General features: G+C 55.2%; 1 protein-coding gene across 1 annotated transcript; it reads left to right on the forward strand.

The window, feature by feature from the left end:
• Positions 1–238: 238 nt before the first annotated feature.
• BCAT2 (branched chain amino acid transaminase 2) lies at positions 239–15,564 on the forward strand. Its single transcript, XM_037819369.1, is given in 12 exon segments — positions 239–378; positions 3,789–3,863; positions 4,168–4,371; positions 9,185–9,295; positions 10,350–10,469; positions 10,679–10,842; positions 12,017–12,159; positions 12,346–12,362; positions 12,364–12,432; positions 12,665–12,805; positions 12,891–12,965; positions 13,942–15,564. Coding segments are annotated over 12 exon segments (1,182 nt in total). The 5' UTR covers positions 239–354; the 3' UTR covers positions 13,981–15,564.

A 15,564-nucleotide genomic window follows, 5' to 3' on the forward strand; every position in this document is an offset into this window, starting at 1 on the left:
GCTTTTCCCTTTCCGAAAGGGCTCGCCTTTCCCCGCTCGCAAAGGCCGCTGACCCTCGTTGGCGCTCCGCGACAGTCCCTATAAAACTGCATATTTGAAACCCGCGGCCTGCAAGCTCTCGCACCGCGGGCGGGGGGCTGGGAAGAGCCTGGGGGTGGGGGGTGGGGGGTGGCGGGGCACTTCGAGCCACGCCCCTTCGCCCCGCGGCCTCCCGCGCATGCGCACTGCGGCCGGCCCAGGGCCCCGCGGGCGCTCGGTTACTGAAGCGCCGGACCGCCTGGGGTGTGGGGCGGGGCCGCAACGTCTGTCTCCCGGACGGCGCCGGGGCGGGCACAGTTACCCGCCGCACCGACCATGGCCGCAGCCGCTCTGGGGCAGGTGGGTGCGGAGCCCGGCTGCCACGCTTGGCAGCCTGGTGGGGAGGCGCACTTCCGGGAGGACCCCTGCGCCAGCCCACCCGACTTGGCGCCGCTCCCCCCCGCGCTCGCGTTCCGCTGCGGGGCGCGGAGGAGGCGGGGGATTGCCTTGGGCTCTAATAGGGTTAGGGAGACGCGGATGGGGTCGGGCAGGTTTTAGTGGGGAGGGTATCTGGAAGCCGGGGAGGTAAGGTGGGAAGCTTGGAGGAGGAGGCTGTGGTGGGAGAGGCACGCGCCTGGGGTGGGGGATGACATGGGGGACATAGCCCTGGCAGGGGGGAGGGAGGAAACAGCTTCTAGGGGCGCAGGGATGGGCTGCCAGGACCTCTAGGGATGGGAGTAGGATGAGGGCACAGAGTTCAACCTCAGGTCTGGACTGGGAAGTGCCCCAGGGTCCTGTTTCCTTGGAACTAAAGGTAAATGTGCGAGGTTGTGTCCCCAAGGATGCTGTGTCCTGATCTGAAGTTCTGCACCTGGGTTGGCAACCGAGGACACTTTGCTGTGTCAAAGTGACATGGATCCTCCAGGCAAGAGGGGAACATCCCAGTGTTACTGACGGGAGGGCAAACAGCACAGTTGGGGGGCAGCGAAGGTCTTAGAGAAGATTTCTGGGCGAGGAAGGAAACAGTAACAAGTCAGGAAGGGGGTGATTTCAACCCCCCATGGCCAGGACATAATCTTGGGAGATGTGTTTCCTGTTCTTGGCTCATGACTTCCTCTGGGTCGATCAGCCCAGCCCGATGGATAAATAGCAGGGCAGATTTTTCCCTTCGTAGACGAACCTAATGTTTACTTTCTCAGAGTCTTAGTGACTGGCAGGGATAATCCTGGGCTCTGACAAGGACAGTCAGGATTTTGATGATGACATTCCGGAGCTGTAGCAGAGGCAGCCTTGGGATTTGGTGGGAGGAGAGACAGAGGCTGTGGTGGGATAGTCTTGGGCTCTCATGGGAATAGTTTGGGGTTGGGATCTGGAGTCTTGAGCTCTGAGGGGTATGGCCTTGGAACAGGTTGGGGGGACATCCTGGGGTGTGAAGGGGACAGTGCTTGGCCATGATGAGGACAGCCCTGGGCAATGATGTCGTGGGCTGTGACAGGGACAGTCCTGACTTTTAATGGAGGCATTCCTAAGCCAAAACCAGGGCAGGGCAGTCTTAGGCTGTGTGTGTGTGTGTGTGTGGGGGGTGCTGGGCTGGTCTGTGACAGGGACAGTACTGGGCTGTGATGTGGGGATGGTACCGGGGTCCAAAGGGAAAAGTCCTGGGCTTTGACAGGGACAGTCCTGGGCCGGGGGGGGGGGGGGTCCTGAGCTGTGTTGGGACAGTATTTGGCTGTGGTGGGGACAGCCTGGGGTTGTGATGTGGAGTGTCCTGGGCTGTCATAGGACACAACGGGGGCTCCATCCTGTCATAGGGCCCTTCCCCGTTCACCCCTCTCCCCTCACTCCTTTCTCATTTTTTAATTCAGTCCCAATCCTTTTACGTCTTTCGTCCTAAAAGCTCATCTCCCATCCAGGGGTCTCCTTTGGGCCCAATCCTCAGTTGGTGGGGACAAGATAGTGGGACATGTTCCCTGAGCTGAGCCCCCTGCCCTGGAGGAATGCCCTGGAAGGAGGAGGGCGGCTTCTCCCAGTGTGATGGAGCCTCTGCGCCCAGTGGGGGTTATAATCACCCCGGACACCGTGCCCAGCCCACGTCCTGTCTGCCTCCAGGGCATCTGTTGTTTGGATTGTCACCTATCTCTCTCCCTGTCTGTCTCTAAACAGCTCTGACATCTTCCCTTCAGACATCAGCGTTGCTCTCTCCCTGTCTTTTCTTATTTCTCTGGGTCTCCCTTCCCCTCTGTGCTTTGTCACCTGAATCCAGTCTTGGTCTATTTCTTCCCTTTTCCCTCCTTCTCTCTCTTATAGCTTCTTTTTATCAGGCCCTCAATCTTTTTTCTTGGTTTCTCTTGGCTCTTCTTCTTTGCGTCTCTGTGTGACCATATCTGTTGCAGCATCTCTTGGCCTCGATTTCTGTTCATTGCAGGTTGTTTCCCGTTTCTGAGTCTCTTGTCTTCTCACGATTACACTTACTCTCTTTCTTACTCTCTTACTCTCACTTCTTACCCTCTTTGTGGTTCCTCTGGTGGTCTCTATTCCCTCCGAGGCGGGTCGGCTCTCCCGCCCAGAGGCTTGCTGTCATCGTGCCGTGTGTCCATCCTCTCTCCACCTGCTGTGTGTCCTGTCCCTCCCTGGCCCAGGTGGCAGAGGCTCCAAGTCACCACCTGGAGGCCGTGCCGGGGGCTCCCGCGCTGACCACTCCACAGGCCTTTGGCCCCACACCATCCAGGACCCCACTCAGGCGTCACAGTCCAGACTTCAGGACACGGAGGCTCCCAGCAGCCCCCGTCTCCCCTGTGACCCACGTACCACTGCCATTCACACCCCGTCTCACCGGTTGGCACCGGCTCCGCCAGCTCCTAGGCCAGGAGCAGACTGGGCCACTCTGTCCCCCGCCCCACAACTCACTGCCGCCACCTACAGGGCTGGGAAAGGGGTGCTGCAAGGTCCAAGGGCACTGCAGTAGGGCCACCCTGCTGGACACGGCCAGCCTGCCCTCCGCTGCTGGCTTCAGGCAAGGCCGGGAGGGGACAATGCATCTAAGTTTTGTCCAGGAATGACCAGAGTGGGCCCCAGCCCTTGAGTGGCCCCACGTCCATGTGGCTGTCCTCAGCTCTGGGACCAGATGGGAATTGGAGTCATTGAAAAGGGAACAGGGTGTGGGGTTGGGCCTTGGGTGATCTGAGAGCCCAGTGGATCCCTACTTTCCCGAAAGAATGAGGACTCAGTCTCCCGGGTCTGAGGGAGGAGGGGGCTGCAGTCTGAGGGAGGAGGGGGCTGGGGCTGGGACTGGGACTCCTGGGTCTGACGGAGGAGGGGGCGGGGGGCCAGGACTCCTGGGTCCAGGGGAGCATGCCCTGTAGGTCCCTCACTTTCTAACCCTTGTCAGCATTTGGATCCCCTCCGGAGCCTTCACTTACCTGTGCACCTTCCCTCCTCGTCTGGTCTGAGCTGGTCAGAGGCTGGGGCCAAAGTTCCCTGGGGTGGGAGGCGCCTGCTTTTGACTTTGCCCCGGCGTGGAGGAGGGGAGATGACTCAGCTCTTTCCTGGGGCCGGCCCTCGGGGGTGGGGAGACTTGGCCTCCTGCAGGAATCCTCTCCTCCCCCCACAAGACAGGGGAAGGGGCTTGTCCAGGGTCACATGCCCTTTCCTGGATGTCCTGAGCCTGGGACTGAGCAGGCCAGAGGGGCCACCCCAGGGCGGGAAGTGGCATATGGGTGCCTGGGCCCCTGGTCTGTCTCACTCCGCCTTTCTTCTCTTCCCACCATCAGATCTGGGCGCGAAAACTTCTCCCTGTTCCCAGGTTTCTGTGTGGTTATGGAAGATGTGCCTCCTCCAGCTTCAAGGTGAAAGGGGGGGCAGGGACCCCTGGGTCTGAGGGAAGAGGGGGCTAGGGGCTTGGACTTCTGGGTCTCGGGGCCAGCAGCTGGATTTGGGTGTCCCCAAAAGTCCAGGGCCCAGAGTGCAGGTGGGTGACTATGGGGTAAGTGGCCTAATAGCCTGTTCTCAGGCAGTGGAGAAGAGATGAAAACTACAGGGTCCAGAAACCTCTGGGGCCCCACCTCAGGCATTCATGGGAACTGTAGTTTCTCCACCTGGAGGTTGAAGCCAGGTTCCGGGACCCTGGTCCCCGCCCCTGTCTTTTCTCAGGCTGCAGACCTGCAGCTGGAAATCACGCAGGAGCCTCACAAGAAGCCCGAGCCTGGCGAGACCCTGATATTTGGGAAGACGTTCACTGATCATATGCTGATGGTGGAGTGGACCGGGGAGAAGGGCTGGGGCTTGCCCCGAATCAAACCCTTCCAGAACCTCACGCTGCACCCAGCCTCCTCCAGCCTCCACTACTCCCTGCAGGTGGTGTGGCGGCCACCCTCTGTCCCTTGTCCCTCTCTGTGTCTCTTTCTTCCCCCTGGCTCTGTATGTTGCCAGGTCCACCTTGCTGGGTTTGTTTTTCGCTCATTTCTTCCTTCAGTGCATTCATAGTCCGTTTTCTGAGCCTCCCATGTCCTGGGCCATTTGCTGAGTTCCCCAAGATGAGGAGATACAGTACCTTTGCTTGAAAACCCCACATTTTGGATTGACCTGTGCTCTAATTGTGGGGGGCCAGGAGAGACACCAGATCCAAACTCTGACTTGCAAGAAAGTGGAGTCTCTCCTTGCAAAGAGCTTGAGGGGGTTAGAGGCAGCGTGAACAGCAGTGCGGTCTCAGAGGGGAGAAGAGTCTCATGTATTTGGGGGGCTGTGGTATTGGAGCATGGCATGGGAGGTTGGAGATGTCACTGGGGCTGCCAGGCAGCTGAGGGCTTGGCCAAGGACTGTGAGCAGGGGTGGGGCGGGGCCTATTGCCAGATGGGGTGTTTCTAGAAGAGCTGTCCAGGAGGATTTGGTTTTATGACTTAAAGCTATAGCTGAAAGCAACATCTGCACCAGAAGAATTTAGCTGAGACAAGACTTGGATGGGAGTGTTTTCCAGCTCCAGGTAGTGGCTTTGCACTCTGGGTAGCAGTTTTGTGACATTAGGAATATTGGTCTCTTTTTTTTCAAAATTTTGAGGATTTTTTTTTTTCCCATCTATTTCTGGATGTTTAACTTGTTCCAGTTGATTCTGTACAGAGGAGACCCACCTTCAGTAGCACTTAGATACTAAGGCAGGTGCCAATGCCCCGGAAGTTGGTTGATTGGAGACCATCACCCACCACTCCCTTCAGCCCAGCATGGCCATTTTGGCCTCCAGCCTTTTGGGGACTGTTCTAGTTTGCTATTGCTGCCGGAATGCAAAACACCAGAAATGGAATGGCTTTTATAAAGGGGGTTTATTTGGCTACACAGTTACAGTCTTAAGGCCATAAAGTGTCCAAGGTAACACATCAGTAATCGGGTACCTTCACTGGAGGATGGCCAATGGTGTCCGGAAAACCTCTGTTAGCTGGGAAGGCACGTGGCTGGCGTCTGCTCCAAAGTTCTGGTTTCAAAATGGCTTTCTCCCAGGACATTCCTCTCTAGGCTGCAGTTCCTCAAAATGTCACTCTTAGTTGCACGTGGGATATTTGTCCTCTCTCAGCTTCTCCAGAGCCAGGGTCTGCTTTCAACAGCCGTTTTCACACTGTCCCTCATCTGCAGCTCCTGTGCTTTCTTCAAAGTGTCCCTCTTGGCTGTAGCAACTCTTCAAAATGTCACTCTCAGCTGCACTGAGTTCCTTCTGTTTGTCAGCTCATTTATATGGCTCCAGTGATCAGGGCCCACCCTGAATGGGCGGGGCCACGCCTCCATGGGAACATCTCATCAGTTATCACCTACTGTTGGGTGGGGCACATTCCCACAGAAACACTCAAAGAATTACAGTCTAATCAACACTGATAACATCTGCCCACACAAGATGACATCAAAGATAATGTCGTTTGGGGGACATAATACATTCAAACTGGCACAGGGACCCAGCACTTTTTCCTCAGCTGAGTGAGCATAGATGAGGCATTGGGTTTAGAGGCTCTGGCATACACACATATATTTCTCCAATCCCTGGTGGCTCATACAGGGAAACTGAGGCCAGTTGAGGGCACAGGAGATTCATGCTGCCACGTCACTCCCTCCTGTGCATGCATGGGATAACAGGTGGGCCACCTGCTTCATCATTACCATCATCATTATTTATCATGGGAAAATACACATAAAACTGACCATTTTTGCCATTTTAAAGCATACAGTTCAGTGGCGTTAAATACATCCATAATACCGTACCACCATCGCTTCTATCTAGTTCCAGAACTTTTTCCTCACCCCAAAAGGAAACCCCATACCCATCAGCATTCTCTCCCCATTCCTTCTGCCCCCCTGTTGTCTGGCAACCGCCAGTCTGCTTTCTGTCCTCGGACACCTGTAGTATTTTTTACTTTATCTTATTTGGAGTGTTTTTTAATCAACGCCTTTTTTGGAAAGGGTCATCCATTCACATAGTTCAAAATTTAAAATACACAAAGGGGATGTACACCCCCAGCCCCCAGACACCCACTTTCCCTCCCAAGAGGCAGCCCCGTTAGCAGGACCGTGTCTTTCTGGAACTCCTTCTGTATACAACGTTGATGCACACAATTCTTTCGCTCCACTCTTTCCACATAAGAGGTAGTGTTTCAGTTTGCTTGAGCCGCTGTGACAAATCCCACACAAGGGGTTGGCTTAAACAAAGGGAATTAGATTGGCTCATGCTTTTGTGGCTAGAAGGCTCTCTTCCTCCCGGGGTCAGAATTTGGTGCTGCCTGCCGGAAATCTTTGGGTTCCTTGGCTTCTATCTCTGCCTCCCATCATGTGATGATGATGTCTTCTTTTTAGCTTCGGTGACTCCTGGGTTCTCTCAATACAGCCTCCAGTGATATGAATTAAGACCCACCCTTAACCTTTAGTTAGAGCTTCACAGAAAATAATATCTTCAAGAGGTCGTATTTACGATGGGTTCACACCCACAGGGACGCCGATTAAGGTTAAGAACGTGTTTTGGGGGGCCCGTAATCCAGCCTCCCATAGGTAGCACACACTCACTGGTATCTTGCTTTAAAGCACTTTTTCCTTTTTTATGGCTACGTATTATTCTACTCTTAACAATGAACTTCATTTCATTCATTCCCATTTTTGGACACTTAGATTGTTCCAGTTTTGTGCTATTGTAATAACCACCGTTGCAACAAGCAGCCTAGGATGCACATCACTTCCGTAAGTGTAGGTGTATCTATCAGCTCAGTTTCTAGAATTTCTAGATGGTTGCATCAAAGGACATATGGCTTTGTTGTTTGGATAGATATGGCCACATTGACCTCTAGAGAAGTTGTCTCAATCTCCACACCTCCCAGGGCAGCCTGATTCCCCATACCCTGGTCAACCCTCGTCAAGTTAGATGTTTGCCAATCTCTTAAGTGGTTTTAAAGGTAACTTAAATTTGCATTTCCCCCCCTAGTTATGAATGAAGTTGTGCATCTTTTCACAAGCCTAAGAACCATTTGTGTTTCCTTTTCTTTGAACTGTCCACTTTCTAGGCTCATTTTTCTATCGGGTCGGGCTTTTTAAAAAGCTGATTTGTAGGAACACTTTATATATTACAGAAAGCAATCACTTATTGCATGACTTGAAACATTTCCTCCAGCGTGTGTGTTTGTCTTTTGTCTTGCTGACTCTGGTTGTCCTGTGGGAGATGTTTTCTTTTGATGTTGCCAAGTGTATCATTCTTTCCTTTTTTGGCTCCTGTAATTTATCATCCTTAGAAAGACTATTCCCGATCCAAGATATAAAATGGTTATCTTGTGTTTTCTTCTATAGCTCTTCTGTTACTGTTGTTTTTAGATTTAAATCTTTATTCCACCTGGGATTTTTCCTGGTGTGAAGGATGAGGTAGGGATCTGGTTTAATTTTTTCCTAGATGGATACTTGGTTGTCCCAATGCCCTTTATTGAATTAACCGTGTTTTCCCATCGATTTATAATCCACTTTCTAATCTGTTCCATTGCTCAATAGTCTACCCATAGGCCAGTGTCACTCTGTCTTAAATATTGTAGGTTTATAATCTGTTTTAATGTCCAGTAAGATTACTCCCCACCCCACCTCTTACCTTATTATTCTCCCCCACCCCCGCCCAATGCCCTGGCGTTTTTGCATGTTGTCCTTCCTCATTCATTCATTCAACAAACACCTACTGCTTGCCAAGACTGCCCTGGGCCCAGAGGCCTGTGTGTGTGTGTGTGTGTGTGTGTGTGTGTGTGTGTGTGTACTCTGGTGAACGTGTTGGCTCTGGTCCCTGCCCTGATCACCCCCATCCTGCAGTGTGGCAAATGAAAGAGCAAACACGGGGCTGCTCTGACCTGCCTGGGGTGAGGACGGCACCAGGAATGACAAAATGTTTAAGCTGAGCCCTAAGCGATGGGTTGGGAGAAAGGAGGTGAAGTGAGGAGGAGCATTTCCTAGCAGAGAACTCCGGGGTTTAGGGTGAGGAGCATCTGGGAGCAGGGAGAGGCCACGGTGGCAGCCACAGGGGACGAGCAGGCAGAGCGTGCGTGTTGGCAGCAGGAGGTGGGAGCAGCCAGATCACACAGTACCTGAAGGCCAAGTTGAGTTTCATTTTCATTTAGGCTTTATCCTGAGAACGTAGCAGGTGTCAGAGGAGGGGTGAGGGAGAGACTTTTCTTTTAATTAAACTTTTCTTTTATCCCTACTATGGGAAATTTCACCTTAAAAGTAGAGGGAATAATATAAGCACACAGCTACATCCACCCAGCTTCATCGCTAGCACCTGCCGGCCACAGTTTCATTTCTTCTGTGCCTCTCGCCCCTTCCTGGGTTATTCTGAAGCCGATCCCAGGGTTTATAGTATTTCATCCATACATATTTTGGCGTGTCTCTAAAATGCAAAGAAAACGTCATCATTCCTGGAAAATATTAACAGTAGCATGGAAAGGGTTAGATGGGGTGTTCCCTCTGCACATCTCTCACGGGTCTCCCCCTCGCCCCACTCTCTGCCCCCTGCTTTCTCGTGCGTGTCCCTGGGCGTCAGCTGGCCGAGCTCTCATGGGCCCTGCCTCAGTCTCCCCCTCGGGTCCCTGTGCCTCCTCTCTCGTCCCGTCTCCCACCGTCTCCCCAGGATGCTGTGGGGGGCCCCAAGCCCTGAGCCGCCCGCCTGTCCCCGCAGCTCTTCGAGGGCCTGAAGGCGTACAGGGGCCGCGACCAGCGCGTGCGCCTCTTCCGCCCGCGGCTCCACATGGACCGGATGCTGCGCTCGGCCCTGCGCCTGTGCCTGCCGGTGAGCCCCCGGGAGCCCCTGGCCCGCCTGCCCCCACCCAGCCCTGCTTTCTCTTTTTTTCCCACACTCTTCTCCTTTATTATTATTTTTTGCAATCACTTTTTCATTTAGTTTTATTGAGATATATTCACATACCCTACAGTCGGCCACAGTGTACAGTCAGTTGTTCTCAGTACCATCGTAGAGTTGCGCATTCATCACCACAGCCCATTTTTGAACACTTTCCTATTCCTCCAAAAATAAAAATAAAAATAAAAGCAAAAAAGAACACCCAAAACATCCCATCCCCCATTCCCCCTATTATTCATTTAATTTTTGTCCTCATTTTTCTACTCCTCTGTCCATACACTGGGTAAAGGGAGTGTGAGCCACAAGGTTTTCACAATCACATGGTCACACCGTGTAAGCCTCACAGTTACACAGTCGTCTTCAAGAATCAAGGTTGCTGGGTTGCAGTTCAACAGTTGCAGGTATTTCCTTCTAGCTGTTCCAATACACTAAAAACTAAAAAGGGATATCTATATAAAGCATAAGAATAACCTCTAGAATGTCTTCTCAACTCCATTTGAAATCTCTCAGCCACTGAAACTCTGTTTCCTTTCTCTTCCCCCTTTTGGTCCAGAAGGCTTTCTCGGTCCCATGATGCCAGGTCCAGGCTCATCCCCAGGAGTCACGTCCCATGTTGCCAGGGAGATTTACACTCCTGGGAATCACGTCCCATGTAGAGGGGAGGGCAGTGAGTTTACCTGCCGAGTTGGCTTAGAGAGAGAGAGGCCACATCTGAGCAACAAAAGAGGCTCTCTAGAGAAGACTCTTAGGCACAATTATAAGTAGGCTTAGCCTCTCCTTTGCAGTAACCAGCTTCCTATGGGCAAGCCCCAAGATGGAGGGCTCGGCCTACTAAGTTGGTAGTCCCAGTACTTGCGAGAATATCAGGAATTCCCCAGGTGGGGAACTTTAATATTTCCACATTTTCCCCCAGTCCCTCAAGGGGGCTTTGCAAATACATTTTTATTCTCTGCCCAAATTACTCTGGGATGTATCGGCTGCCCAGTCCTTTGACAAGGTTGAGCTGCTCGAGTGTATCCGCCGCCTCATCCAAGTGGACCAGGACTGGGTGCCACAGGGTGCGGGCACCAGCCTCTACGTGCGGCCCGTGCTGCTCGGGAATGAGGTGCGTGTGCCCGGGATGGATGGGGCCCGGGGTGGGGCCAGGCTCCCAGGATGGGGAGAGGAGAGGAGGGGAGGGGAGGAGCCACTGGCAGGGACTTCTGGGGTTCTGGGGGTGGGAAACAGCAGGGGGCCTGGACTCCCAGGTCTGAGGGTGGAGGGGCCGCCTGCCAGGACGCTCGGATCCCTGACGCCCCCCTGTGCTCATCACAGCCCTCTCTGGGTGTCGGCCGGGCCTCTCAAGCGCTCCTGTTCGTCATTCTCTGTCCAGTGGGTGCCTACTTCCCTGGTGGCTCCGTGATGCCTGTGTCCCTCATGGCAGACCCCACCTTCATCCGGGCCTGGGTGGGGGGAGTCGGCGACTACAAGCTCGGGGGGTAAGTCGCCCCCACACCATGGGAGACACAGATTCTCGTACCCGGGTGCTCCGTGTGTCTCTGGCATGTCCCCTTGTCCTCTGGGTCCTGTGTCATGTGTTTGGGACATTGGGTGTCATGTCCCTGCTCGGAGTCTCAGTTTCCTACTCTGGAAAGTGGGGGTCCATCAGTGGGGCTCAGCACTCAGTGCTGTATTCCCGAGTCCTCCCTGGACCCTGAAAACAAACCATAGGAGGAGAAGGGGCTTACTCCCTGGCCGGACAAATAGGCGCAGAGACGGGAAGGGATGGGCTGGAGGTCAGTGGGGAAACCAGAATTGGCCGTGGGGAAGCTTCCAGAAGTGAAGTTTAAACTTAGCTCATTTGTCTCTCCCTGGGGAAGCCTTCCCTGAACCCCCAGGCTGGACCAGGCACCCCCAGGCCTGGTCCCATCAGTCACCTGACGCCGGCCACACCGGGTGCAGACTCTCTGTGCCAGTCTGTCCCCCCAGGGCAGGGCAGGGCAGGGGGGAGACTCTGGCTGCCTGGCCCCTGCTAGGATCCAGGAAGAGAGGGTAGGACACAGGTCTGTTGGGACAGGGAGTGTGGCAGCAGCCAGAGGACACTCAGGCCCTTCAGCACATACCCAGGAGGTCTCCACAGGGGCAGGTTGTGTGCTGGGTGAAGCTGGGGACACAGATGAGTCAGATCTGAGCCCTGCCCTCCAGGGCCCCACCATGCAGAGTGGCCCTGTGACCCAGGCCTGGTGACAGCCCAGAAATGTCCCAACAGGCCTCAAGGATGGGGAGGGCTCACAGAAGAGGCGACCCCTCGATTGAGTCCAGTGGGTAGGAAGGAGCCATTTCCCGGGTAGAGAAGATGGAAAGCAATTTCTAACCCCACCAGCAGGCACGGGCTTGGGGGGCAGGCAGGGACTCGGATAGTATCCAGGGAAGCAAGGTCACTTTGGTTTTTGCCAAAGGCTCACCGAGGGGTCACAGGTCAGGCCAGACCTTGAACGTGGCCTGGGGGGCTGGGATCTTTGTCTTGGGGTGCTGGGGAGCCACAGAGGGCAGAGAGCAGGGGAGGGGCAGAGTCAGTCCTGGGAGTGGGAAGACCCCTCTGGGGCCGTGAGGTGGCAGTGGGGGGAAGGCTGGGGCTCCCTGGCCGGGACTCACCAGGCTGCCCTCCACCAGGAATTACGGGCCCACGGTGCTCGTGCAGCAGGAGGCACAGAAGAAGGGCTGCGAGCAGGTCCTCTGGCTGTACGGTCCTGACCACCAGCTCACCGAGGTGGGCACCATGAACATCTTCATCTTCTGGACCCACGAGGACGGGGGTGAGCCAGCCTAGGCCCAGGCCCCCTCCCAGATACCACCATGCAAGCGGTTTGTCCCACCTACCTCAAAGACTGCCCGCCCCAGGGATCCTGGGGGGTTGTGTTTCCTGGGAGGGTGGCGGAGGGGGGCAGGGTTGGACACGAGGGTGTTACAGCCCCCACCCCCACCCCTTCCACCTGACCAAGTGCTGGAGCTGGTGACCCCCCCCGCTGGACGGTGTCATCCTGCCTGGAGTCATCAGACAGAGTCTCCTGGACCTGGCTCAGTCCTGGGTGAGGGTGTGGGAGCACCGGGCGCCGGGGTGTGGGGAGCCAGGCCATCGGGGTTCTGCAACAGGAGCTGGTGTTTCAGGGGGGCTGGGGTACACGGCTTTGCCTCTGGGTCCTTGCTCCTTCGTTCTGGGTTTCTGTCCCTGTCCTCACGGTCCTCAGGGAGGGAGACGCAGGGGGCTACGGCAGAATAGCCCACCCAGCTCACTGTCTCCCGGCCCCTTGCCCCCCGCAGGGTGAGTTCCGGGTGGTCGAGCAGAAGATCACCATGAAGGAGCTGCTGCGGGCGCTGGAGCAGGGACGGGTGCGCGAGGTGTTTGGCTCAGGCACGGCGTGCCAGGTGAGCCCGGTGCACCGCATCCTGTACCAAGGCCAGGTGAGGCGGGGCTGCCACTGGGGGTGGGTGGTCGGGAAGAGGCTGAGGGGGGCCCGGTCCTCATGGCCCCCTTGTCTCCCCCCAGCAATTCCACATCCCTACCATGGAAAATGGGCCTGAGCTTATTCTCCGCTTCCAGAAGGAGCTGAAGGCCATCCAGGTGAGGTGCCCCCCGCAGCGGGGCAATGGGCTAGATGCTTGTTCCCCAGATAAGTTCACGTCCCATGAGCCTCTGGACTGAGCGCTGATTCCCGGCCGCCCCTCCTCCCATGCCCGGAGTGTGAGGAGCAGATGACGGCCCCTCCTATAGGCTCCGGGCTCAGTGTGTCTTCAAGAGCCTCTGTGACCTGGAACACCGCTTGGGGCTAAATAATTCTTGCCTGTGAGCCTCTGGAGCCCTGGGCTAGCTCTTTGATTTGAGATATCCCCTTCCCACAAGCCTCTGCAGGCCTTGGGTACCCTTCTGCTGGAAAATCCCCTTCCCATGACCCTCCTGGGGGCCCAGGGTATCTTTGGGTGAAAAATCCAATTCCCATGAGCCTCTGGGGGCCCCGGGTATCCTTCGGGTGAGAAATCCCCTTCCCACAAGGCTCTGCGGGCCCTGGGTATCCTTCTGGTGGAAAAAAAACCCTTCCCATGAGCCTCTGGGACCTTAGTCAACCCTTTGGCTTCGAAGTCTGCCTTCCATGGGCCCCTGGCGCCCTGGGGTATCCCTTTGGCCTCTGGACCTTGGCTGCCTCTGTGGGATTTCTATTCTTCTGAGTTGATTTAACTTTCCCGAGAACCTCTGGGGTCCATTCCCGACACTCCAGACCTAGAACTGCCCTTCCTGTATAAACTCCTGTGCATCAAGATCTAGAACTACACTTCTTTTCCGGGCTGTCTCGGCTAACAGCTTTTCCCAAGAGCCTTGGAGCCTAACAATAACTCCTCCTCCCTTAAGCCTCTGCGCCATCTTTGCCATGATTCCCCCGCCGATAATTGTTGGGGGGGAGGAGGGTCTCCGAGCATTGGACTACATTTCCCACGAGGCGCCGCGGCGCCGCTCCGTAAGCACTCAGGCCGGGGGTGCCCCGGGGACGGCTGGGAGTTGTAGTGCGGCTCCCCCCTCACGCGCCGCCTTGGTGGTCCCGCAGTACGGATCAGGCGCCCACGAGTGGATGCTGCCGGTGTGACGCTGAGGGCTGTGCCCGACCACCCCTCGGATCCGCCGACCTGTAGTTCTCGCCGGCGCTCGCCTCCTCCCCACCGATGACTCACCTGAAGTGCAATATGAAATAAAAGGCCGGGACGCCGGGGCGCTGGGTCTCCGGCGCCGCCACGTGGTCGCTACACTCCCAAAGCCATAAGGGCCGGAGCCCGACGTCCTGGCCCGTTGCTCCGCCTCTCGGGCCTCCGGGGATTTGGTCCCCTCGCTGGTCTGTGTTGCGGGGTCAAGGAAGCACCTTGGCCCCAACTCCGACTCCACATCTCTCCGCCCTCAGGCTGGAACGCCCGGTGCTGCCGTTGATTTTATTTTTCTTCTCGTTGCAATTCTAAAATAAAATGCCAAAGAACAAGCGTTAGCTGCCATCTGCAGTCACTCAGCAGTCCGATCCCCCGGTGCCCTGGTGATCTCTCCTCCCTGAGAGAGGCCTTTCCGCTTCTTCCCAAACTGAGCTTAGCATCTCTCACCACCAACCTGCTCCTCCTTGCATTTCGCCATCTTGGGGACCGTTCCACCATCCACGCAGTCCCTAAGCCAGACCTCTTAACACTGTCTCCCTCCCGTCAAAGCCCTTCAGTCCCCAAGCCGTTTCTCCTGGCCCTGACTCTCTGTTCTATCTGTTCCCTCTGTCCCCTCATCCCTGGCCTCCAGTCTGTCCCTGACATGGCTTCTAAGTGGTCTTTCTAGAGCTACCCAGATCTGCTCCTGCTTCTCCCCTGCTCCCAGCTCTCCCATGGCTCCCCAGTGCCCTCAGCCAGGTACTGCAGATGATGGGCTGTGGTGGCTGGAGAGTGAGGTAAGATAATGGACTTTTGGAGAGAGGGAACATCGAGAGACATCAATAAAATGTAGTCCCCGTGGACCTCTGTTTGTGAGCCCATGTCCTGATCTTGGCCCTTTCCCACATATTCTAATAATTGCTCTATGAAGGAAAAGACCCAGGCATTAGGACCAGGAACATTTGCTTGCAGATCTGGATTCCAAACCTTCCTCTAATCTGCTTGGAATGTGATCTTGGGCATGTCACTTTATCTCCGTGATCCAATTTGCTGTGGCAGGTAGCAGCCCCGGTGGAAGGAGACCCTGTGGGATCCTGGGCAGAGGCTGTGTGTGGCCTATCCTGCAACGCCCTGGCTTTTGTCTTGAAACTAAAATTCTGATTTGTTGAGGCAGCAGCAGATCTGTTGCCACACTCTCTCATTCTCAAGGCAAGTTCATGCGACTTGGGAGACACAAGGGGAAATTTGCTGATAGACTTCTGGGAAGCTTTATTCCCCTGATAAAAAAATCCAGGAGGATTACCTCTTCATTTCTTCCCTCCCTGCTTGGGCTGTTCTTCTGTGGCAGTGTGATGTTCGGAGCTGCTGCAGTCATTTTGTGCTCATGTTTGTCCCCACACTGATTGTGGCACAGCGCAAAGATGAGGTCTTCAACCTGGGTCTTTCAACCCTGAACCCTCTAATTACTGTTTGTGTTAAAAAAAAAAAAAAAAGTCTAAACAAAAACTGATTTAAGCCACTTTTGTTGTGTTATTTGTTAATTGTAGGTTAAT

This window comes from Choloepus didactylus, chromosome 27 (genome assembly GCF_015220235.1).
Source record: "Choloepus didactylus isolate mChoDid1 chromosome 27, mChoDid1.pri, whole genome shotgun sequence".
Lineage (NCBI taxonomy): Eukaryota > Metazoa > Chordata > Mammalia > Pilosa > Megalonychidae > Choloepus > Choloepus didactylus.